At 47.2% G+C, this 25727-nt stretch overlaps 2 protein-coding genes across 6 annotated transcripts in view; both read left to right on the forward strand.

The window, feature by feature from the left end:
* Positions 1-7916, forward strand: part of RC3H2 (ring finger and CCCH-type domains 2) — a 53319-nt gene extending 45403 nt beyond the window's left edge. For 2 of the 3 annotated variants that reach the window (XM_084821367.1, XM_084821368.1), the window contains exon 21: positions 1-7916. In XM_084821367.1, coding sequence (XP_084677493.1) covers positions 1-199 — 199 coding nt within the window. In that variant the 3' untranslated portion in view covers positions 200-7916. The other variant, XM_084821369.1, reaches the window with a different exon arrangement.
* Positions 7288-25727, forward strand: part of PDCL (phosducin like) — a 23255-nt gene continuing 4815 nt past the window's right edge. The window contains exons 1-2 of one of the 3 annotated variants that reach the window (XM_084821373.1): positions 7288-9844; positions 25366-25545. In XM_084821373.1, the coding sequence (XP_084677499.1) occupies positions 25374-25545 (172 nt within the window). In that variant the 5' untranslated portion in view covers positions 7288-9844; positions 25366-25373. Of the gene's footprint in view, positions 9845-19067; positions 19246-19442; positions 20813-25365; positions 25546-25727 lie in introns of those variants that run through there. The other 2 variants (XM_084821372.1, XM_084821374.1) reach the window with 2 other exon arrangements.

Raw genomic sequence — 25727 nt, forward strand, 5'->3', positions numbered from 1 at the left:
GGAGAAGCAGAAAGTAGTCCTGCCGGTGACTTCCTGCTTCAGCCAGCCAATTGCATCGTGTGTGAGCGGCGTGACTTCCCTGCCCATCACAACCTCTGCCAATATGGGCAGCCTTGTTCTTAAAACCGCTCATGTTATGGCGGAAGGGAAAAGCGATTTTTTAAGGCCGGTTGCCAATGGCAAGATGGTGAACAGCTGAGAGGTGTTCTGCTTTTGAGCTTGTGACCATGCTAAGGAAGCATTTACACTTGCTTTTTACATATATATATATATATATAATATATATATATATATTATATAATGTATATTTTTTTTAAGAAAATACTATTGGGGTCATTTGTTTCCTGTGGACTCTTTAATACATCAAGCCCCTCTCACGTTAGCATTCTGGACAAGAAAAGGAAAAACAACCACCAGTTGTGCTAGTGTTTAGGAGGTGTTCATTTTCCACAAATAGTTTGGAATCTGGACATTATTTTACTTAAGCTTAAAATCAGCTTTTTAATGAGTTTGTAGACATTCCGGGGCGCCAACTGAGCCATTCTTATTTTGCAATGGCTTCTCTAGGAAAATTTACAAGTTACTCATTAAAGCCAGCAGATCCTTGGGTGATGTGACTCACAGAAGTAAGACTAACTTGTTTTGCCTTGTTTTTGTTTCATGAAAGAGGAATTTGCATCTGGTTGCAGTTGCTTGTTTCTTCAGCTGTGGAACTTTGCATGAAGTAGTGTGGGTGAGAAAGAGAGGCTGGGGATCTTCTTAACATAAGACTTTTAATTCAGGGTTAATGCACTTCCTTTTTTCTTTTTAGCTTTGCGCTGCTGCATTATATGCAGCAGTGCATCACTTTGCATCTTCCCCTCTGTTTAGCCCCACCCTTTTCTGCTTTAGAACTTGACATTTCCATATATCGAGTGACTTGCCTGTGTGCAAATTCTAGATTGCAAAATCAAGTGCCTGCGTCTTTCCGCTTACGTACTTGGTCTTTAACTGCTCCAGGTTGTAAGCAGAATCACTACGTTCCTTTTCAACGACACCATGCCCTTGTTCCGAGGGTGCTGAGTCGTGCATTCCCTCGACAGAATCCCCAGGTGCCCTGGCATCTGGAGCCTCACAGATTATTCCCTGCAAAAACGTATATTGTCTGTCATGTTTTCACTGACTAACAACACAGTATTGCTATTGCTGTACTTTTAAATAATAATAATTGATTAGCAGTTCTTTAGACACTCATGACATTGCATTGGTTATAGTATTACTGAGAATTTAGTATTTAGGTTTATTACTAATTAACTCTGACAAGGCCTTGAACACTTACTAATAATAGAGCTTTAGCTGAGCTTGTACAGAGCAATGAATAAATATGTCCTCTTTAAGATGTGGTTTAAGAAAATGCATACAATAGAGAACCATCAGCTAAAATAAGAATACCCTCCCCAGTAAGCTAGCATTTTAGCTGTTTTTTTCTTTCCTTTTCTGGCAAGATAACTTCTCATCATTTGTCATTTGTGGCTTTCTTTTTATGTTATTTTTTACATTTCTCTTTCTTTTTTTAAATGTTTGTTAATTAACTTCTGTGAAGTTGTTTACTCTGAAAAATGTACTGGAATATTTTAGCCAAGCAGCACTTTCTCCAGGGTGTACTGTACGCAAGGGCTCGTCCTGCTAGCAAATGGCTTTAAAAGAAAACAAAAAGATGATCGATCATGTTACTGGCAAAACAGAGCTGTTAACATCCAGGTTGATGCTCTGTGTGTGGGATTAGCCTATTTAAAATATAACTATCTTGTGCACACTTCAGGGGCGGGAGAGCAGGGACTGGCATTTCTCTGAGGGTTACAGGTCTAACTTGGATCAATTTTTTTTAATCTCTCTCCTGACTTAAAAGGTCATGAAAAAATTATGTTGTAAATACTTCACTCAAAAATCCTAGGACTTGTTTTGATAATTTCAGCAATGTTGTGAAAGATTTTGCCCACTTATTTAATACTAAAGTGCAAAGTGCTATTTATAATATGGGAGCCAAATCTCTCCTCTTAATTTCCTGTGACAATTTCTCATCCTCCCGTTGCCACCTCATTTCTGCAGCAAGACAAACAAGGCAACTGGAAATCTAGATTTTGAAAGTACCTGTTCATTTTAACTTGTGACTGTTAGTTGATGTGGAATGTCAGCTGTCAGTATACAGCTCTTGTGCTGTCAATCTAGCTGGGCAATTCTGTATATATGAAATTATATATTACATTTGAAATGCTTCCAAAAAATTTCTTTTGCGCTTTATGTGACTTCAAATATAGGTATATATATATGCAAAACAATCTCTCTTTTACATGGATATTTAAACAATTAGATCTTCCATGTTGAAGGTGATGTAATTTTTCTTTAAAAGGAAGAAAAAACTAATTGCTATTTTGTTACAAAAATAGAAAAATATGAAGGTTTGAGAGATCCTTATTTTTGCCCTCAGGGAAATAGCCCCTCTGTTAACCAGAACGCCGCCAGGCATTTTCAGCACAACCTGAGGGTGAATATATAATACCTTAACAGATCTTGTGTGTTTTACTTTTAGTTTCTTGGTTTTAAAAATGTGAGTTTTTCTTTTTAAGACCTTGGTTGTGCTCTGCTGGAGGAAGGGGCTCAGAATAAAGTGTTTACAGAGCTTTGTCCACTTGTCCAGTGGCATGCCATTCAAGAGCCCATTTCTGCTGTCCTTTTACCAGCTTGTCTGAGAACGATCTCCCATATCATTTGTTTGCCAGTGATAGCGAGGGCTCCCGTAGGATGGTAGCTTTGTAGAAAGGGCCACAGACTTCACAGGAAGAGTCTCTTCTGGAGCTTTGCTTGAATCTTCAGTACAGAGAATTGCAGACACAAGAAACCAGCTGAACTTTAAAACCATGTGCCATCCTTCTCTCCAAGCAGTGTGATCCTGCCATGAAACTGTGTCATTCTGGCGTGATGTTGCATGTGACAAATTGGATCTCCAGAATCTGCACATACCAGTTTGCTTGTGTGTCTAGGTGCAGAGCAGTGGTCTTAGGGGAGCCAAAAGGATTGGTACTGGAATGGAGTGATGGCGTGGCCTGTTCTAGAGCTCTGACGAGGTCTCCCAAGAGGAGGGTAGGTCCTGTCCTCAGCAAGCAGATGGCATTACTAAAGAGAAATGCAAAAAAGATTCTGTGTAACACACACACACAATTGCAGCATCAGGAAATGTTTAAATTAGGATTCCTTGCAACATGGAATCCCCCCCCCCCCTTCCTTTTGGCCCAGTGCTTCAGAAGCCACGTTTCAAATATGAAATCAAATAGTGAGCATAGTGGTAAATGCAACCTGATGTTGTATGTAGCAGAGTGGATGCTGGCTTGGAAGGATCACTATTTGGCAGGTGCCATGGGGGTGTATATCAGAACCTTGAACGAAAGGCTTGACACGGCAGAGCCTTTGCTGTCACGCTGGTGCGTAATGGACATGATTTGCCCGGTGGCGCATCATCCTGGCCGATTGTCTGCATTATCCATTGGATGTGAGAAACCCAGCTGCGCACCATTGACCATGCTGCAGCCATGGTAGTTCTGTACTTGATGGATGCGTCATTTAAAAAGAAGGGCAGCTGACAACTGTGGGTCTGTGGTGAAGCACAGAAAACTGTGCATGGCAAATGCACAGTAGCCAGAACAAAAGTATAGATGTTGTGCTTTTAATCTTAAAAAAAAGAAAAGAAAAACCCAGGCCTGTTATAAATATTGTCTTTATTTGTAAACAAAAATTACAGAACTCCACACACCTTGGCTGTGTTCAGGATGGCGGCGCTGACTGGATTTTTCATGGCACAAGGGAGAGAGGATGTTGCTGGTAGTTTTGTGGTCCGATTTTGTGAGCGGATATCTTTTCCCAGTATTTATTACCCTGTCCTACTTTGCAAAGGTTAATCTGACTGCATGCCCCTGCCCCCATGGAAAGATAAAAAACCACCCACTACCCGTGGTATACATTTGTTTCCAAGCCCCTTGTATTCAGGGAGTTTGTCTGTATTTAAGGAGTTCCTCTGTATTTAGGAACTGGCCTTGCAAGTAAGAAACACAATAAGAGGCTGCGAGGGCATGGCATGGCGTGGCTGAGGGGCGGGGCAGCTTTTCCCGGTCTGAACACCCAGCCGCTTCCTGGATGCTGCGGAAAGTCACAGTATAGTGCTTTGCTGGCAAAGTAGTACATTAAGGACTTATTACTCCGTATGATGAGGGGATGGCTAAAGTGGGGTGAGACAAAATTGCTGAACAATCCCCCCACCCCCAGTGAAAAAGCAAAAAATAAATCCGCACACACACACGCTTTTGTAAAGCTTTTAATGGACACTTTATATACTTGACGGAGTTTGAAATTAAATGAATTCTGGCTGCATTTATAAGTGCCAGAGAACAGGGCAAAGTACATTTGCGCAGATCCCACCCACTTACCCAGAGTAATCCTCAGTTATTTAGTCCAAGGCATGGGAATGCATGCATTTTCCTTTTTTGGGCAGACAAATACATTATACTGTAGTTGTGATACAACATGCGTGGCTTTTCTTTGTACTGCACACACCCACTGTACAGCCACTCCGGAGTATTGTGGTTTAGCTTGCAGTATCTGCTATCTGCATTTATACTGTATACTGCATATTCTTTTCCCTGGAAGTTTAAAAGGAAAAAATACCACTTTTTTCTTATTGAGTTGATTACCATTTTATAAACTTGCTTAGCCTAGAAAGTTTGGGAAAAGAGGCCTGTTTGTCAATTGTACAACCGATTGTGAAGCTCAAGTGTGAATATTTTTACGTCTGTATTAGACATTTTCTTTGCAAATCTATTGTTCGATTGAAATGTAAATGAGATAAAAGATGGTGTACACCCATCATGTATAATAAAGCAGACACCATCGCTACGATGGATTTAATGCTCATTTTTAATGGTGCATTCTCAGCTTCTATTTAAAAATATAATTTAAAAAATCTGTAAAATGAAATGGGGGGTATATTTCGGGGGGTGGGATGAATTCTATTCCATTTAGTTCTGTTTAAAATTTCCAGATTGTATTGTTTTTCCCTTTTGTGTTATAGGAATAGGATTTACATGGGAAAGCTTAGACCGTACGGTCTGTATTTTTGGGGTGGGGGGTTTGAGCGATGGGATTGGCTTTGTGATTTAGCCTGAATAGCAGAGTGAATTCTGTGTGTGTTTGCTGTAGCACTGAAGTGAAGAGATAAATTAGCTCTTGGGCTGGTCACAGACTTTAGCAAATCGTGGTTTTTCAGTGTTTGAGAGAGAATTAATACAAAAAAAAGTTTGCAGTACTTGACATGTATTTGCATGCCGTAAAATAAAAATTTTGTCCACCTAAACTTGCTTTGTGTTCATCTCTAAACATGGGGGGGGGGGGAATCTCGCATAGATGGGGTCACTGAGAGCTAGTTTAAACTGCTAACAAGAGCATGGGGAAATGGCGGTGCCCCCTACCTGTCTGGCTTAACCCTTTCAGATTCAGACAGCGAAGATTTTCCAAGCCTGCGCCTGGTGAATTTGTCACGCATATAACTGTTTAAAGACATAGACTTCTGCTAAGGAAAAAAGGGGCAGTCTTAACCTGGGGATTAGAGAGCGTGGATGGGAAGCAGAGTTCTTTCTATCTACAAATATCCCAAGCTGATCAAAAGAGCGGGAACCATCATTGGGGAATGTGGGTCAGGCGGGGTATGTGCCCGTGGTCCTTTGTATAGGGTGTGGTCGGTGGGATGAAGGAACAGCCGTGCTCGTCACCCAGGAAGGCCAGAGTTGTCTCTTCTGACGTTCCCCTTGGGTGGAAATCTCAAGTCTTGCCACTCTTGGATGACAGGAGATAAGAGCATCATGGTCTGCTCTTGAATGATTCTGCCTCAATCTTACTTTCCTCTGGCAACCGGGAGGTGGAAGAGTGCATGCTGGCTGCTTATAGATCACCAAAATGAGGGCACAGTTGAGCATACGTATAGAGACAAATTTTGAAAGAATGCCTATAATGTAAATAGAAATACAATCATCTCACCATAGTGGGGGAGGCTATCTATGCTCAGGTGACCTGCAGGCCTGCTCAATTTGATAATGAAGTGGTAACTGCTGGCAGGCAACTTCAAAGCCCCTGTTCTCCCTCTTAGGGTTCTTTTATCTTTAAACCAGAGTTGAACTGGACAGCCCTTTAAATAGAGGACTGTCATCTTCAAGATGGGACATGTGGCCACCATACTTGAGGGACTCCCAACTATTGGCCATGCTGCTACATCCCATCATGGTGAGCAGACCTGGCCACCTCCTTTGCCTGGAAAAAATATCCCAAGCTGATCAAGAGAGCACGATAAGCTCCTGTTTGAAGAACAAGTCTATCAGTCTCATAGGTAGACCTGAGCTTTTGAAAAACTACAACAGGGTCACCCAAAAACTAAGGTAGTGCTTTCTGCCATTACTGGGACTCCCTAGGTATACAGGAGTATGCTTGTAAATTAAATAAAACCATGTATGAGAAATAAAAATGAAGGTCTATAAGGACCTATTGTCTGCTTCTGCTAGAGGTCTCCTGCAATCTACCCGTGCTGCTAGTAGACCTGTTCCCCAAATGGGACGGAGCTCAGCTCATTCATACCATTGTCATAGACTATATTAAGCCACAGCTACCACTCCAAGTGAGCAGGAAGGAATTTACCAGGGCAAAGTTGCTCTCCTTTAACGCTGGTTTGGGGTGACTTTACAACTGTATTTTGGTTCCCTACAATGTTTCTCTTGTGGGTTTTTAAGGCAGGAAAAGTGTTGGCCAACAGCTCAAAGAAGCTTCCCTGGTGGGAGAGAATTTGGCCTCTTCAGCTTGGTGCTGGTAGTTACACACAGGAATGGGATAAAGGGCATTGCAGATAAGAATAAGGCTTTGCATATACAACACCAGACCACCTTACAGGATTGCATTTTTAGAGGATGCCCTTGGGGAAGACAGCCCAAAGGTCAACTCAGTCCATGTGCAAAAAGTAGTTGCCAATTCTACTTGCCTCTTCCCATCCTTTCATCCCACATGTGCATTGTGTTTAGCCTCAGTAGCCAGGGAAATAAAGGCACTCTGCATATGCTCAAGGACAACATGCTTGCTTTCTTACTACTACACAGATCGAGCCCCACCTCAAATTACACCATGGAGATCTATCTTTGCTCACTTTTCCATGGGCTGTGAAAACAGACTTCTTCCCATGGGTCTTTGCATCTCCTAACATATATAGAATGTAACAGAATAATATTAAAGTTTCCAGAGGGATAATTGTGTCAAGTCTATTGCAGCAAAACCAAAAAGGAATCTTGTGGCACCTTAAAATCTAACAAATTTATTATGGTGTAACCTTTCCTGGGGAAGGTAACAGCAACCCACCCCAGTATTCTTGCTGTGAAAACTAAATGGATCAATATAACCAAAGATATGTCGGTATACCATCAGAAGATGGGACTCCCAGGTTGGAAGATGGTCAAAATGCTACTGTGGAGGAACAGAGTGTAGCAGCCATGTCGGGGGTCAGACTAAGTGGTCTCATGTTCTTGCTGAGCTAGCATAGTTTGGCAGGAACAGCAATGTAGAGACTTCCCCTGTCAGCAAGCCGAATTGCACAACACAGTCATGATTTTGCCTTTTTGCTTACTGCAAGACTGTATCCTTGTTCTCAAGATAGAATGTCCTATGGCCCATTTCCTGTACTATAAACAACTATACCAACTGTAAAACCACAGGAGAGGGAGTGGGAGAAAGGGTCGCTTGTGTGTCATCATCTCTATAAAAGTAATGTGTGGCTATGCCTCGGGGCTTTTGGCTCTTTGGAAAAGATTCCAGCCTTAAGCCCGCGCGTTAAATAAAGAATACTCATTTTTCTTTACTCCGTGGTCTCTCTGACTCTGATTTCTGCTACATAAATGGTGCCGTGACTCGGATGTGGCAGGCTCTGAGACAGAGAGGTGGCAGTTGCCTGCTCTTTATCGCCGCACCGGGAGGGAGAGCTAGGCGCACGCCTCCCTTTCTTGGCGCCACCGACCTTTTTGTCGGGTAAATGGGAGGGAGCCTGCGCCGGGATCGCCCAAACGGCAGCTAGCAGCAAGAGAACCTTGGGAAGCGGAGGAAGGAACTTGAGCCCTGCCTGTATCGCAGCTGCAATTGAGTTGAAACCCACATTGGAAGCCTTCAGGAGTAAGGCAAGTATGGAGTAAAAGTGGGCCCCGCCTTTAGGGAGAAAGGCCACTGGGCAGAAAAAAAGAGGGCCCCGCCTTATGAAGAAGGTCAGTGTTAGTATACGTATACGAAAAGAACCTACTCCTTGCGAGTAGAAGGGGGGCCTGATCACACCCCCGAGCGGGCGCCAGTACCCAGCACGCCAGTACTCAGTAGGAAGCTGGGGAAGCCGCTTTCCGCTCTGGTGAAAAGTGGGAAAAGTGGGTGGCAGGGACATATGGATGCAGTGGAGAGATTGATGATGGTGTGAGTGGCTACTGCGGTTTCTGATGCATACCGTTGACCGTCCGGGTGCCCAGGCCAGTAGCAAAGTGCGTGGTGTGAAATTCCTTTTGTGTCGGCCAGTGAGACCCCTTACTCACTGACCAATCCCCTTTCCCTCCTTGTGTCTGTCTTTATCTTAGGAGAGAGGCTATGGGAGGTGGGGGAAGCAAGACTTGCACCCCCTTGAGATGTTAAAAAAAAAAGGAAAAAGATTTTTTAAAAAGGATTCAGAATAGAGAGAGGAAATAGCAAAAAAGCTCAAGGTCGAGCTGAGAGAAAAAAAAAGAACAAGATCTGAGGCTGTTAATCAGAGAAATGTTGCAAGACAGCCTGACTTTTGACGAAGCGTGGGAGTGTGAGGCTGAAGAAGTAACCATTAGCCTAGTGCGCCGGGAGGGAACCCACAACGTTCTGAGTTGTGCCACATCATCACCTCGCCTAATTGAGATGAAATCCTTAAGAAATGGAAACTGAAAATGAAGACCCAGAAGATGAAGGCGCAAAATGAAATAAGGATGAAGAATCAGCCCCCAGGGCACAGGCTAGACCCCTCTTCGAGTGGAAAGTGTGCCATTAGACTGTCCCAAAGCAGAATGAAGCGGAAAGACCACGTTGAAGATCTCTGTCAAGGTAACCGTGTTTAGCTTTGAACTGTGTTAAAATTGCATAGAGCCTGTAGCTACTGACCATCAGCTATATGATTTCTGAAGAGCGTAACCATTAAGCTTTTGCCGTGGGATTCCCTGCAATGAAGAAATCTCACTGATTTGAGTGTCCAGTGTTACACTGCCTGAGTGTGTGTGCTGAAGAGACCGAGAAACCAGACAGCATGTTCCTGGCCAAGCCAAAATCACGCTACTACTATGCTCCTGGAAGCTGCAATAAACTGTGTAAGCTGGGAGACCCAACCTGATTGAGAAGAAAAGAAGATATTGGAGTAACTGTCTTGAAAAACAGTGAAATCGGTGTAGCTGGCTGGCTGACGCTGTCAGTGATGTTACAACTTTAAATTAAGACTGTTTTCCTGTTTGAGACCCCAGCGAAGAAAGCTAACCTGAGTTATTTGTTGCCCGTGCCAAAGCAAAGATTTGGCTGCCCTGTACCTCATCGTGTCCTGTTTTAAGCTTGGGATTTACAAATACAAACAAACTAAGAAGCCTGCCTTTGAAGTCCTGCAAATCACCCCACCGCCTCCCAGAAGATTAATGGCTGCCTGAAAAAAATGCAAGTATAAGGCGATGCCCATCACCCCCCCAGTGTCCTGAGTTTCGGCACTTTGCTTTCGTGTACCAGATTAAAGGAAAGAGAAAAAAGAGTAAGTTTTTAAAATGTCAAAGTCTGTATGAGCTTATCTCCATCAGCGTTCTCAGAGCCAGGGGGAGTCACCCAACTCCCTAGCTGGTCTGGCCTCGGCAGGCAGAGAAGCTAGAAAAGATGTCTGTGAGAACCTGACGGAAGTAAAATAAAATTTACAGAGGAGTTGCCCAGGTTAAAGCGTCACGGCTAGAGAGCTGAGCTGTGCCGTTCTGTTTAGACAGAGGCCTTGCTAAAAAGTTAAAGGCCCTTGTCTGTCAGAAGGGGTGTAGGGCCACACTTCCCCTTTTTTAAACTGATGCAAAAGTGGGGAGCCGTTGCTGGAAACATCTCATCTTCATTGCCCAGAGCCTTCTCTGTTTGGCTCCATCATCTGGGCTTTTTAGAGACACTCTGCACATGGACTAAAATTTTGAATTGTCAAAGACTTTCCATGGACAGTGCTGTGAAGCTTCTCATAAACTTGAACTCTCATCGCTGTGGACCGTGTGTCTGTGTTTGTAGTCAGCTCAGTGTACAGCAGGCTAAGTTTGATCTATAACTTTTAGATTTCCTTCTGCCAGAACTCATGCAGCATAGAGTTGCCGATGCAAAAATGGTGGCCTAAAACTCTTTGCGTGTGTGAGTATGCCCGTCCCTTGATTTTAATGGGCCCTGAGCTTTCAGCCAGAAGAGCAGTATAATTGCTGGATCTGCTCCATCATGCCTTACCATGCAAAAAGTGTTTTCCATTCATTGTGTTAAATTGCAGAAAAAGTTTGTTGTGTATATTTTATGATTTCTTAAATATCATAAAATATATGTGATATTTGCAGATTAGTGTTAGTTGCAACTCCAAATAATACTAAGTGTGGTTCCCAATGGATGACAAGGAGAAAGAGAAAGGCAAGTAGAAAAGAAGGAATAGAGAAAGTAGAAGACAGATAGAGAAGAAAAAAGAAGAAGAAAAAGGAGGCAAGAAGCAAAGAGAGGAAACATTTGTAGAAAAGAAGCGTGGCCATAGTTGCCCCCAGGGTAAATTAAAAGCAGCTGATTGTGCCTGAAGCTTATTACCTGGGATAAAGTAGCCACAATAATGTAATAGTTCTTTAAGATTAAAAAAAAAATTTAACTAGAAAGAGAAGAACAGCCTATCCCAAATGTGTGTCATTGAGACTAGTGTAGGGCAGAAAAGTTTAAGTAAGTGAGTTTAACTTGCAAAAAGACAAGGCTGGTGCATAGAGCGGAAAGTTTTATATAAAAAGTTTGAAACATGATCTGCAATACAGGCAGATCAGCAAAAGAGAGAAAAAGCAAGAGAGGGAGAGAGGTTTCTCTCTCCCAACACACAAGCGGGGCTAAAGCGCCTCACCCAGTATCAAACCCTGCTGTTAGAAGCCATGACAGCAAGTATGAAAAAGTCAGTTAATATAACCAAAGTGTCTAAAGTGCTGCAAGGTGCCACCGAAGCCCCCAGAGCGTACTTGGAGCGTCTTTTAAATGCCTATTGCCAGTATGCCCCCTCGACCCAGAGGCCCAAGAAAACGTAGACGAAGAAATGAAAAAGACCCGGCAGAGGCAGAAGATTCTTAAGAAAAAAAACAGTGTGCCCAGTGCGGACAAGATGGACACTGGTGGCGTAAATGCCCAAATGAAATAAATCAAATACATGAAAGAGAAAACCAAAGGGGCCAGAACGGGCGAGGGAGGAGACAGCTTAGTTAGCAACCAAACTGGAAAGCAGGGGTCTATAAAAATGTATAAAGAAGCCCCCTTCATTAAAGTGGCTAAAGCCAAAAGTCTTAAATAAGACAGACCGGGCCCCCTTAATCTCAGCCCTGGGAAGCCCCTAGTCACTGCCACTGTGAGGGGCCATGACATTGACTTCATAATTGACACTGGAGCAGCATCAAGAGCAAGCAAACGTTAGCCTTAAACAAGAAGTCCAAACACTGGGCAAAGTTCTTCAAGCCCAGCGTCGCTTTGTCTTAGAAAATAAGCCCCAATTCCCATTACAGAGATTCATCCTTTCCAACCAGGAGATAAAGTATGAGTTAAAGAGGGAAAAATGACCCTTTGACTCCCAGATGGAGAGGACCAAAAACTGTTATACTTTCCACCCCCACAGCTATGAACTCGTGTACATTAAACACGAGTCAAGAGAGCGAAAGGAGGGGAATGGACTGTAAACAGACATCCTAAAAATCCTTTAAAAATCATTCTGAAAAAGCAGTAAGAAGACTCAGGCTAGACCTTACTGTGGACACACCCTGCGTACGGTCAGACCTGCAACTGGAGAATTGAAGAAGGGGACTAGACCCTACTGCAGCTTGCCAGGTGAATAGCTGCCCGGCGTACGGTCAGATCCCAAAGAAGATCAAACATGAATGTTGTAGTGTTAGTAGTGTTGCATTGTGTTTCCTTAATAAGGTGCAAAAAGGGGGGCCTGCCCCTGGAGAAGGTAGTTTGTCCCAGCAATTTGCTGATAATTACTGGCTTCACTTAGCTAACATCACTGGGATAAAGTATTTTTGTTTACCAAAAGATATACCTGCAAACAGGCTTATTAGCTCTTGCCTAATACCTGTCTGTAGACATCCTGGGAAAATTCAAAAAGATACCATGTTAAGAGTTTATGGTGTAAGTTTAACTTATTCCCAAAATGCTAATTGGGGCGTGGTTGCAAAGATCCTACCCCCTACAGAGTTCACTCTACGCACCCCCATCGTTGCTGAAACAAATACTACGTGTGCACGAATGCTTAATTGTCAAAAATTTTCCAGAAAATATAAAGCTATCCCTGGCCCCCTTCCACTGTAATAAAATTCAAAACATATCTTTTAATGATGCCCACATACTTTTGCCTCATGGATGGTTTTAGACATGTAGTTCCCGCACTTGGTCATTCATTCCTGCCAACTTGTCTAATAACCACCCATGTTGCCTCAGCCGCCTGGTGCCAATTCTTCCCCTGTGGCCCGAGAAAATCCGTCGACGGCAGCCTCGAGCACTCCAACTAACTAAAAATTGTAATAGTCATGTGCAGTTATATTCTGACTCAGAAAAATTGGCCTTAGCAATGTCACTGGTTGGGGTTCCAGGTTTAGCCTTGGCTGATGGTCTGGAGATCAACCGGTTAGCTTGCAGCTTAGCCAAAAGCATAAATGCCACCTCACGAGCATTGTCATTGTTAAATAAAGAGTTGCGTGATCTAAGAGGTGCGGTTCTAGAAAATAGAGCTAGTATAGATTACCTCTTCCTTCTTCATCATTTGGGTTGTGAGACACACCAAAAGCTCTGTTGCTTTAACTTAACTGATAATGGCAATGCTGTAGATGAACAGATCAACAAACTGCACCAAATAGTCGCTGACATCAAAATAGAGCAACATAATTGGCTCGACTGGTTGACCTCTTGGCTTCCAGATCTCAGCTGGCTCAAAGCATTATTTGTTCTGATTTTACCAGTAGCAGTGGTAGGGGTACTGTTATGCCTCTGCATCCCCTGGTTTATGCGTTGCTTAAACAATCTGTTTATTGCCTCAGCCACAAAAACAGCCGCCCGCTATGCTTTAATAGCTCAACAAGATATTAAATAAGAAAGTTGCCATAAAAATCCTGTGTTATGCCTTGCCAACCGAGATGTCTACTTGTGTAATGAAATGCTATAATTGTAATAAAATTATGCATTTAAGGGGGGAATGTAGCAGCCATGTCGGGGGTCAGACTAAGTGGTCTCATGTTCTTGCTGAGCTAGCATAGTTTGGCAGGAACAGCAATGTAGAGACTTCCCCTGTCAGCAAGCCGAATTGCACAACACAGTCATGATTTTGCCTTTTTGCTTACTGCAAGACTGTATCCTTGTTCTCAAGATAGAATGTCCTATGGCCCATTTCCTGTACTATAAACAACTATACCAACTGTAAAACCACAGGAGAGGGAGTGGGAGAAAGGGTCGCTTGTGTGTCATCATCTCTATAAAAGTAATGTGTGGCTATGCCTCGGGGCTTTTGGCTCTTTGGAAAAGATTCCAGCCTTAAGCCCGCGCGTTAAATAAAGAATACTCATTTTTCTTTACTCCGTGGTCTCTCTGACTCTGATTTCTGCTACAAGAGGATAAGTTCAACTAGCCCCAGATGTGATGACGCAGCTAGCTCAAAGCCGAAAGGACGGCTAGCAGCCGATGGTGCTGGTGGTGAACGATGAATCCGATGTTCTAAAGATCAACACACCATAGGAACCTGGAATGTAAGCTCTATGAGCCAGGGCAAATTGGATGTGGTTATTGGGGAGATGTCAAGATTAAATATAGACATTTTGGGTGTCAGTGAACTGAAATGGACTGGAATGGACCACTTCACATCAGATGACCACCAGATCTACTACTGTGGACAAGAGGACCACAGAAGAAATGGAGTAGCCTTCATAATTAATAATAAAGTAGCTAAAGCAGTGCTTGGATACAATCCAAAAAATGATAGAATGATCTCAATTCGAATTCAGGGTAAGCCATTTAACATCACAGTGATCCAAATATATGCCCCAACCACAGATGCGGAAGAAGCAGAAGTAGATCAGTTCTATGAGGATCTGCAGCACCTACTGGATAATGCTCCAAAAAGAGATGTTATATTTTCATGACAGGAGACTGGAATGCTAAGGTGGGTAGTCAAACGACACCTGGAATTACAGGCAAGCATGGTCTGGGAGAACAAAATGAAGTGGGACATAGGCTGATAGAATTTTGCCAAGACAGCTCACTGTGCATAACAAACACTCTCTTCCTACAACCTAAAAGATGACTTTATACATGGACTTCACAAGGTGGTTGACACTGAAATCAGATTGACTACATCCTTTCTTGTGTGGATCACAACAAACTCTGGCAAATTCTGAAAGAGATGGGGGTACCAGACCACCTTACCTGTCTCCTGAGAAACCTGTACGAGGGTCAAGAAGCAACAGTAAGAACCAGACATGGAACAACCGAGTGGTTCAAAATTGGGAAAGGAGTACGACAAGGCTGCATATTGTCGCCCTGCTTATTTAACTTATATGCAGAGTACATCATGAGAAACGCCGGATTGGATGAATCACAGGTCGGAATTAAGATTGCCGGGAGAATTATCAACAACCTCAGATACGCAGACGATACCACCCTAATGGCAGAAAGCGAAAAGGATCTAAAGAGCCTCTTGTTGAGGGTGAAAGAGGAGAGTGCAAAGGCTGGTTTGAAACTCAAAACGAAGATAATGGCATCTGGCCCCATCACTTCCTGGCATATGGAAGGGGAAGAAATGGAAGCAGTGACAGATTTTATTTTCTTGTGCTCTAAGATCACCGCAGACGGTGACTGTAGCCATGAAATTAAAAGACGCTTGCTCCTTGGGAGGAAAGCTATGGCAAACCTAGACAGCATAGTAAGAAGCAGAGTCAACACCTTGCCGACAAAGGTCCGTCTAATCAAAGCTATGGTTTTCCCAGTAATAACATATGGCTGTGAGAGCTGGACTATAAGGAAGGCTGAGTGCCGAAGAACTGATGCTTTCGAACTGTGGTGCTGGAGAAGACTCTTACGAGTCCCCTGGACTGCAAGGAGGTCAGATCAGTCAATCCTAAAGGAAATCAACCCTGAGTGCTCATTGGAAGGACAGATCCTGAAGCTGAAGCTCAAATATTTTGGCCACCTAACGCGAAGAGAAAACTCCCTGGAAAAGACCCTGATGCTGGGAAAGACTGAAGGCAAAAGGAGAAGGGGACGGCAGAGGATGAGATGGCTAGATAGCATCACGGATGCAATGAATATGAACTTGAGCACGCTCCGGGAGAGAGCGCAGGACAGGAAGGCCTGGCGTGCCATGGTCCATGGGGTCACGAGGAGTCGGACACGACTGAATGACTGAACAACAACAACAACAACATCCTTTGTAGCCAAAGGTGGCGGACATCTATACAGTCGGTAAAAACAAGACCTGGAGCTGACTGCAGTTCAGATCACGAACTTCTTATTGCACGATTTAGAATCAGACTAAAGAGAATAGGGAAGACCCATGGATCAGTTAGATATGAGCTCACTAATATTCCTAATGAATATGCAGTGGAGATGAAGAATAGATTTAAGGGACTAGATTTAGTAGATAGGGTCCCGGAAGAACTGTGGACAGAAGTTCGCAACGTTGTTCAGGAGGCGGCAACAAAAAACGTCCCAAAGAAAAAGAAAACCAATAAGGCAAGATGGCTGTCTGCTGAGACACTGGAAGCAGCCCAAGAAAGAAGGAAAGCAAAAGGCAACAGTGATAGGGGGAGATATGCCCAATTAAATGCAAAATTCCAGAGATTAGCCAGAAGAGATAAGGAATTATTTATAAACAAGCAATGCGTGGAAGCGGAAGAAGATAACAGAATAGGAAGGACAAGAGACCTCTTCCAGAAAATTAGAAACATCGGAGGTAAATTCCAGGCAAAAATGGGTATGATCAAAAACAAAGATGGCAAGGACCTAACAGAAGCAGAAGAGAGCAATAAAAGGCGGCAAGAATATACGGAAGATCTGTATAGGAAGGATAATAATATTGGGGATAGATTTGACAGTGTGGTCAGTGAGTTAGAGGCAGACATAATGAAGAGTGAGGTTTAATGGGCCTTAAGAAGCATTGCTAATAACAAGGCAGTGTCAGGAGTGCCCTAGCGGCCTCTTTCAGTAGACTCCAATAGCCAACTCAAGACACAGATGAAAGGATTCTTTTCAAGGCTTTAATCCTTTTACAACTTAATGACTCTTTCAGATGCTAATCACCAGCGACTAAGCAAGGAACAGCAGAGTAACCTATCCTCTGAGTAGGCAGTTGATCCCCGTTTGAAGGAGAGTCACTTGAAGACCCTGAACTTGTGGTCTAGGGAGAGATCCTCCCTCTTTCCCTTGGGTCCACAGGAGGTGGCTGTTGCTTGCACACCAAACAGGCGCTACGCCTCCTTTCCGCGCCCTCCATCGCGCGTCGCTTCCTGCGTCTGTGTCAAGCGTCTAGCAAGCCCCGTTCCCGCACTTTCTCACTGCTAGGATCATTATCCTTCTCAGGAATGCTGGCAGGGGGAATCTCTGCCAGCTGCTGTGCCTGTGGGGGATGAGGTGGCTCCTCTCCCACAGATTGCTGATCCTCCTCAGAATCAGAACTGCTCTGGGGTTTTGTCGGCTCAGTTTCCACCCTGACAGGCAGCAGGAGACGACGGTATCCCAGCTGAACTGTTTAAAATCTTGCAAGATGATGCTGTCAAGGTGATGCATGCCATATGCCAGCAAATTTGGAAAACACAAGAATGGCCAACAGATTGGAAAAAATCAACCATACCAAAAAAGGGAAACACTGAAGAATGGTCAAACTATCGAACAGTGGCACTTATTTCACATGCCAGTAAGGTAATGCTCAAGATCTTGCAAGGTAGACTCCAGCAATTCATGGAACGAGAATTGCCAGATGTACAAGCTGGGTTTAGAAAAGGCAGAGGAACTAGAGACCAAATTGCCAATATCCGCTGGATAATGGAGAAAGCCAGGGAGTTTCAGAAAAACATCTATTTCTGCTTTATTGACTGTTCTAAAGCCTGTGACTGTGTGGATCATAACAAATTGTGGCAAGTTCTTGGTGGTACGGGGATACCAAGTCATCTTGTCTGCCTCCTGAGGAATCTGTATAACGACCAAGTAGCAATGGTAAGAACAGACCACAGAACAACAGACTGGTTTAAGATTGCGAAAGGAGTACGGCAGGGCTGTATACTCTCACCCTACCTATTCAACCTGTACCCAGAACACACCATGCGACATGCTGGGCTTGATGAAGCCAAGGCTGGAGTTAAAATTGCTGGAAGAAACATTAACAATCTCAGATATGCAGATGATACCACTTTGATGGCTGAAAGCGAGGAGCTGAGGAACCTCATGACGAAGGTGAAAGAAGAAAGTGCAAAAGCTGGGTTGCAGTTAAACCTCAAAAAAAAACAAGATTATGGCAACCAGCTTGATTGATAACTGGCAAATAGAGGGAGAAACCGTGGAGGCAGTGACAGACTTTGTCTTTCTAGGTGCAAAGCTTACTGCAGACGCTGACTGCAGCTGGGAAATCAGAAGTTGTTTACTTCTTGGGAGGAGAGCAATGACAGATCTTGATAAAGTAGTTAAGAGAAGAGACATCACGCTGACAACAAAGGTCCGCATAGTTCAAGCAATGGTATCCCCCGTAGTAACCTATGGCTGCGAGAGCTGGACCATAAGGAAGGCTGAGCGAAGGAAGATAGATGCTTTTGAACTGTGGTGCTGGAGGAAAATTCTGAGAGTGCCTTGGACTGCAAGAAGATCAACCCAGTCCATCCTCCAGGAAATGAAGCCAGACTGCTGGCTTGAGGGAAGGATATTAAAGGCAAAACCGAAGCACTTTGGCCACATAATGAGAAGACTGGACACCCTGGAGAAGATGCTGATGCGAGGGAAAGCGGAAGGCCAAAGGAAGAGGGGCCGACCGAGGGCAAGATGGATGGATGAGATTCTGGAGGTGACGGGCTCGACCGTGGGGTGCTGGGGGTGGCGACGGCCGACAGGAAGCTCCGGCGTGGGCCGGTCCACGAAGTGACGGAGAGTCGGAAGCGACTGAGCGAAAAGCTTTCGCGGACTAACTGCAGCCCACTCCATCAGATGTATGACGTGTTACCTCGCGACGTACAGCATACACCAGCCTTCCCTAACCTGGCGCCCTCCAAATGCGTTGAAGCGCAGCTCCCATGACCCACCGCTGTCAGGGGTTATGGGAGCTGCAGTGCAACGCGTCTGGGGGGCGTCAAGTTGGTGAAGGCTGGCAAATGGGTAAGACAGTGAAGCCAGAGCGGGGCTTAAATGCAGAAAGTACTGATGTTCCTTCTCTGCTTTTCGGTGGAGGCTTTCCTTTCATGCGCTATTTCTATTTTATTCATGTTCGGGGTGCTGTGTTAAGCGGCGTGTGCGTGTTCCCAGTCAACGAAGCAAGCGTATTCCTCCGATTTCAGCGCGTCCTGATACGGGACAGCCGGGCACGAGCGGCAGAAGCGGCGCGACACCCTCGACACCGCGCGTTTGTCGCGCGCCTTGCTCGGCCAGCAGGGGGCGGCGCCGCGCCGCGCATGCGCGCTCGGCGCCCCCGCTCGGGCCGGCCTCCCTGCCTCGCGGAGGGCTTCGGGTTCGACGCGCCGCACCCCGGGCGGGGCGGGGCGGGGCGGGGCGGGGCGGGGCGCTGCTGCCCCCGCGCGCGGCCGGCCGGAAGGGAGCGGCGCGCCGAGCGCGGCCCGGGCTTTTCTGCCGCGGTGTTGCGGAGCCCCGCCCGGCCCGGCCCGGCCCGGCCCGGCCCGGCGTCCTCCGCGCTTCCGCGTGGCGCCGCGCGAGCGGGGGAGAGCGCCGCGGGTGAGCGGGGCGCTGCCCGGCGGCGAGGATGCCGGGCGGGGGGGGCGCGACGGGGGAAGAAAGGGGTTAATTCTCTTTGAGGGAGGGGCTCTGGTCCGGGGGGGTGAAGGACCCCCGGGCCCCTGTAGCGGGGGGGGGAAGAGCCCCCTGTAGTGGGGGGGAGGGAAAGAGCCCCCCGCCCCCTGTAGCGCGGGGGGGGAAGAGCCCCCCGCCCCCTGTAGCGCGGGGGGGAAGAGCCCCCTGTAGTGGGGGGGAGGGAAAGAGCCCCCCGCCCCCTGTAGCGCGGGGGGGAAGAGCCCCCTGTAGTGGGGGGGAGGGAAAGAGCCCCCCGCCCCCTGTAGCGCGGGGGGGAAGAGCCCCCTGTAGTGGGGGGGAGGGAAAGAGCCCCCCGCCCCCTGTAGCGCGGGGGGGAAGAGCCCCCTGTAGTGGGGGGGAGGGAAAGAGCCCCCCGCCCCCTGTAGCGCGGGGGGGAAGAGCCCCTTGTAGTGGGGGGGAGGGAAAGAGCCCCCCGCCCCCTGTAGTGTGGGGAGAAGAGCCCCCTGTAGTGGGGGGGAGGGAAAGAGCCCCCCGCCCCCTGTAGTGTGGGGGGGAAGAGCCCCCTGTAGTGGGGGGGGAAGGGAAAGAGCCCCCCGCCCCCTGTAGTGTGGGGAGGAAGAGCCCCCTGTAGTGGGGGGGGAAGGGAAAGAGCCCCCCGCCCCCTGTAGTGTGGGGAGGAAGAGCCCCCTGTAGTGGGGGGGGAAGGGAAAGAGCCCCCCGCCCCCTGTAGTGTGGGGGGGAAGAGCCCCCTGTAGTGGGGGGGGAAGGGAAAGAGCCCCCCGCCCCCTGTAGTGTGGGGGGGAAGAGCCCCCCGCCCCCTTTAGCATGGGGGGGAAGAGCCCCCCGCCCCCTTTAGCGTGGGGGGGAAGAGCCCCTGTAGTGGGGGGGGGAAGAGCCCCCCACCCCCTGTAGTGTGGGGGGGAAGAGCCCCCTGTATTTTTTTGTATTTATTTCATTTCTATACCACCCAATAGCAGAAGCTCTGTAGTGCGGGGGGGGGAAGAGCCCCCCACCCCCTGTAGTACGGGGGGGTGAATGAGCCCCTTGTAGTGCGGGCGGGGTGAAAGAGCCCCCTGTATTGGGGGGTGAAAGAGCCCCCAGCCCTTTGTATGGGGGGTCCTAACCCCCTGTGGTGGGGGGGTCATCACTGGGCACAGGCGGGTGCCCTGTGTGGAGGGAAAGGGCCGTGTCTTTTGCAGAGAGGGCCCGTCTCATCGTGGGATTTGGGCTGGGAGGGCCCCCAGTGGGTGTAGCGCAGGGTTCCCCAGGAAGGTGCCCTCCAGATGTTTTGGACTGCAGCACCCAGCAGGCCTGACCCTTGGCCATGCTGAGGGGGGCTGTAGTCCAACGTTACCTGGAGTGAGCCAGGTTGGGGGAGGCTGGCATGGAGCTCCCCTGTTTAGTGGCAGCTTCCCTCTGAATGCCTGGTGTGGAGGAACCGACCACGGCAAACGGCGGCGCCTTCGTGCCCTGCTTGGGGGCTTCCTGGAGCACCTGGTTGTCCACTGTGCAGAGCAGGACACTGGACCAGGTGGAGCTTTGGTTTGATCCCGCAGAGCTCTTAAATGGGTTGGGGAGGATTCGCCACGACCCTTTTAAAAGGAAACCTGCCCTGTCTGAATACAAGGTGCTTGGGACGTTTTCGCACCCTCCTTTTTTGTGGGCTTTCAACCTGGGCGCCTTGATTGGCTGCCTTTGGGGCACGGCCTGCTGGACCGCATGGGGCCCATCTTAGTCTGGGCTGGGAAGGCTCTTGGGGTGTTCATTTTTGGTGAGTGCCAGGGGTGGTGGCAAGGGAAATCCTGGAGGTTTGGGAGGACAAATGGGGCAGCTTTCACAGACATACACAAGAATGTGGCTTAGGGTGGAGATCACCCCTGGATCTAGGGTGTTGCCAAGGGGCCTGAGCGAAGAAGGTGGGGCTTCAGGTTGGCCCCGTCTTAGTCTAACGCTTCAGTTGTTACATCTAGCTTAGGCCCCCTCTTAGGGTAATATACTTCATTATGCGGGGAGGAGTGGGTGCTTGCTCTGGGGGTTAGGGAGCTGGGATCTCCCAACTTTACCCCACAGAGAGGATTTATTTATTTATTTCATTTGTATTCTGCCAAACGATGGCAGCTGATCATAAAATCCAGATTGCAAACAGAATCTTCATTAAAACCTAACATAGATTAAAACACAATTAAAAACACAACAGTGAAAGAAATAAGCAGCACCAACCAAAGGAAGCTCCCTTCCTTTAACATTCGGGGATACTTGCAGGGTGCAAGGAGATGCCAGAAGGGAGAGGTTACCTTGTGCACACCCCACAGCCTTAACAAGAGACAAGGACCCATAGGGAGCACAGTGGATGGGACAGCACTGTATGTTGGGAGGCGCTAGTGGGCACTGCCTGGGGAGAAGGCCTGTCTGTCTATCCATGTCGAGTTAGGGTGGGCCCTTGCCCCACAGTAAGAATCACTGTCTGCATGAAGTTCCCACGGATGGGTTCTACTTCTATGCCTTTAGCAGCGACTCGGGACTCGCAAATTGTCTGTGTGGAACTGCTGGATCTGCAGGGCAGCCAGAGTGTTGCCTGTCTTTTTTCTTTTTTTAAGTTGGCAGCCCTGGGGAGGAGGACCAGTTTGCACCTCTCTTCTCTGGGTTTGCAATACTGAGGAGGAAGGTTGGCTTCGTGGCTGTGTGTTCGCTCTGTGTGCTTCCTCGCTCAGGGTCTGCATCGTAAGACCCAGATTATGTAGGACATAAAGTGGGGCACAGAGCCAGGCTGAGAGAGGGACGGGATTGAAATTGCCCGTGGCAGCAGCAGCTGTTCAGCTTGGATGGAAATGCGTTTTAATAACATGCCTCTGATCTCATTTTTTTAAAATCCACAGCTTTGACCTTAATAATTCGCAGTACAAGCTTATGCATCCATAACTGACGCTTACATCCCTCTATGCTCTCATATGCACGTTGCTCAGAAACTTTGAATTGCTTGTTGAAGGCTACAGTTTTTTGCTTGGGCTGCAGAGGGGAACTTTGGGAGCAAAAGCATTGTCCGTATTTTTCCTTCCACTTGCTCTTTGCATTACTGTTGTTTATTAGACAGGTCTCTTCCCTGAGGAGGTTACCAGGGCGAGGTGTGGAGAGCAAGGGGAAGGCAAAGATCAGTCAAGGCTAAAAGGGATGAATGCAGCCAACTGGGAGTTGGGAGTTAGGACTAAGGGGTTACAGAGGTGGCAGTACATAATATTTTTCACTTGTTTTGGTAAATACCTCTCTAGGCCTCCAGAGTAACAAGGTGTTACTCTGCTTAGCCAAAGAAGCACGGTTAGGCACACACCTAGTGATTTTTTAAAAAACTTCCCCTTTGAACAATAGGCTATCATCCATGCCATCTCACCTGCCACTTTTAAAAACTCCTCAGTCAGGAAGACAGCTTGCTGTATATTCATAGAGAGCATCATGGTGGCTGGGGGTCTGCTGTTTGAGAAACGCACATTCAGATCCATGTTGAGATCCTTGTTAGTCTCGTGGAACTAGCTGCATAGTTCTTTGGATCCTGCTGTGTAGCCCATGTTGAATCCCTCTGATCACTGCCTTTCTTTGCCTATCGCCTAAGAAACACGCACACACACACACCACTGTTGTTTCCATAGCCACTTGGAAACATGGTCCAGGAAAAAGAGCAGTGAAAATTGGGGCCCCTCTTCATTCAGTTTCTTCTAATTCCGTCCCTCCAGTTCTTGAGCCATTCTTGGAATGTGTAACCCATCGAAGTCTGGACTCAGTTAAGTTTGGTTGTGCAAATAAGTCTTGTTCTTTTACTTAGGAACTTGTTTGCTCACCTGTAGTAAGTATGAAGCAGCTCCAGGTGACCAGAGAGGGAAATTCTTGTAGATTGAAGGACAGTTCCTCCCCCACTCCTCTTTTCCCCACAAGCCATTCATGTTCTTCAGATAGTTAATGGCCATGGGTAAGTGTGAGCACACAGGCGAGCAGACATATTTTATAGATACTCTGCTTTTCAAAATAAATCAAAGTGGCTAACACATGCAATCAGTAATTCAACTGGTAGTCATGAAAGAAAAGCATGTGAGTAGCATAAATGTTATGGACTAGTAGCTTTTGTGTGCTTATCTGCAAACTGAAATTACCTTTCATTCCCCCTCACTCTGTGAAGGAGCCTTGTTACTAACCAGGGGCTGAGAAATAGACACAACTGTGGTTTCGCTCTTTGTTTGATGCCAACCTCACAGTGTGTGCCCATGTGCCATGCCACAAGGGTTATCCATGTGCCTCTCTTTCTCCAAGGCTCTTCACCTGAGTGTTTTGCACTTCTGCTCTCCAGCACAGTCCAAGTAATTCTGCTTCCTCTGCCTCTTTCCCTCACACCGTCTGGCCTCCAGTTTGCTCACTCATTTGCAAGATCTGACTTTGACTGGCAGTGATCCCTGGTTGATGGGAGGCCGCACCCTCTCTTGATTCATTTGCTTTGTATCTTTCATTATGCCTAAGGTGCTGGGCACTTTGTGTGAACATTTACCATTTGACACCTTAGTCCCAGCTATGCTGGCTGGGGGATTGTGGAAGTTGTAGTCCAAAACATCTCAAGGACACCAGGTTGGGAAAGCTGGCCTGCATGTTATGTGAGCACCTCCAAAGTAGCCAGCAGTGACTTGGAAAGCCGTGTCAGTGGGCTTTTTTTGTTAGTGTTTGGAGCTGTGCCGTCATTTGCCCTTCTGTAGCCGCTGGCAACTGAAAAGTGTGCCACATTCTGGCAACTGGTGGTCCTGTAAGCTGAGCCAGAGGGAGGTACACCCTAAGCCAGTAACCGTCATCACATCTTGCGGCAGCAAATTCCATGCATTTAATTGTGTGTTTCTTGGGCCAGTACCGGATTTGACTCTATTCTGACTCGGCGCTGTCTCTAGATTTGGAGTTCTTTAGCTCATGTCTCCATTTCATGGGAGAACCTGTTCTTTTTTATCTTTTGAGCAATTTACCTCCCGGATGGCTCACAGAGCTGCTGTCTGCAAATCCGGCAGCCAAGAGAGAGGTTCTAATTCAGGATAAAGGGACGGATTAACGGGTCGGTGCTGATGCTGTAGAAGTTGCTGCTGCCTCCGTGCTGATACTCATCTTGATTCTGTGTCATGCGATTGACTTGTTTATTTGGAAGAAAGAGCTGGTAATGGGTGCTGAGTCCTTGCAGGGCCTGTAGAGAGAGCGGGAAAGGGACGAGTGAGGTGTTATTGAGCCAAAGGCTGTTGTTGGGTGAAGAAGCATGAGCATTTTGATGATCAGAACGTGATGGCATCATGTGAAGGTAGCTCAGTTACTGAGTCACAAGGAGACACAATTATGTAGCGTAAAACGAAGATGATCAGGAAGGAAGGAAAGCCCTACAAGGAGTGACTGAAAGAACTGGCCGTGCTTAGCCTTGAGAAGACTGAGGGGAGACAGGATAGCGCTCTTCAAGTATCTGAAAGTTTGTCACAGAGAGGAAGGCCAGGATCTCTCCTCCATCATCCCAGAGTGCAGGACATGGAATCATGGGCTCAAGTGACAGGAAGCCAGATTCCGGCTGAACATCAGGAGAAACTTCCTGACTGTTAGAGCAATACGACAATGGAACCCATTCACTAGGGAGGCGGTGGGCTCTCCCACACTGGAGGCCTTCAAGACGAGGCTGGACAGCCATCTGTCGGGGACGCTCTGACTTGGATTCCTGCATTGAGCAGGGGGCTGGACTCGATGGCCTTGTAGGCCCCTTCCAACCCTACTATTCTATGATTATATGAAAACCTTGTTTTACCTAAGATTGCCCTTCTCACCATCCTCCTTTTCCAAGCCAGTGGTGAAAAGGGGGACAGGTACAAAGCTCCAGAAAAAGATGCCATTGCATCGCTTAAGAGTCCCCCATAACACCGTGGTTGCACAACCCACTGCTTGTGGTGGAAGAGTTGAGTTTGCATCTCTCCTTCTGCTTGCTGATCCACCCGATCTGAAACGAGAGAGGATTCGAGCTCCCTGTCCACGCTCGCATAGGGCTGTGTGTACAGGCCGAGCTCTGCTAACCTTCCTCCCTTCTCCTTGCAGCCCTCAGGATGACGACCCTCGACGACAAGCTTCTGGGCGAGAAGCTCCAATACTACTACAGCAGCAGCGAGGACGAGGACAGCGAGAAGGAGGAGAGAGACGGGGAGCCTGCCTCTGAGCATGATGCCGCTGTGCCGACGGAGGTGGCGCTGAGCAGCGACGGCAGCGCAGTGAACACAGGTGCGCATCCCATTGATCTCGATCCATTAATCCACCTTCCACGGCCTGGTGGCCTCCAGGTGGGTTGGAAGGCTCCCATCATGACGGGAGCCCATCTGGAGGGCCCCAGGTCGGGGCAGGCTGTCGTAATGTCTCTGGAGGAGACTTGGATCGGAGTTAGTCTGCTGCTTTTAAAATGCCCG

Source organism: Heloderma suspectum, chromosome 14, assembly GCF_057233095.1.
Source record: "Heloderma suspectum isolate Gila_16-S chromosome 14, 16-S_ref, whole genome shotgun sequence".
NCBI classification, from domain to species: domain Eukaryota; kingdom Metazoa; phylum Chordata; class Lepidosauria; order Squamata; family Helodermatidae; genus Heloderma; species Heloderma suspectum.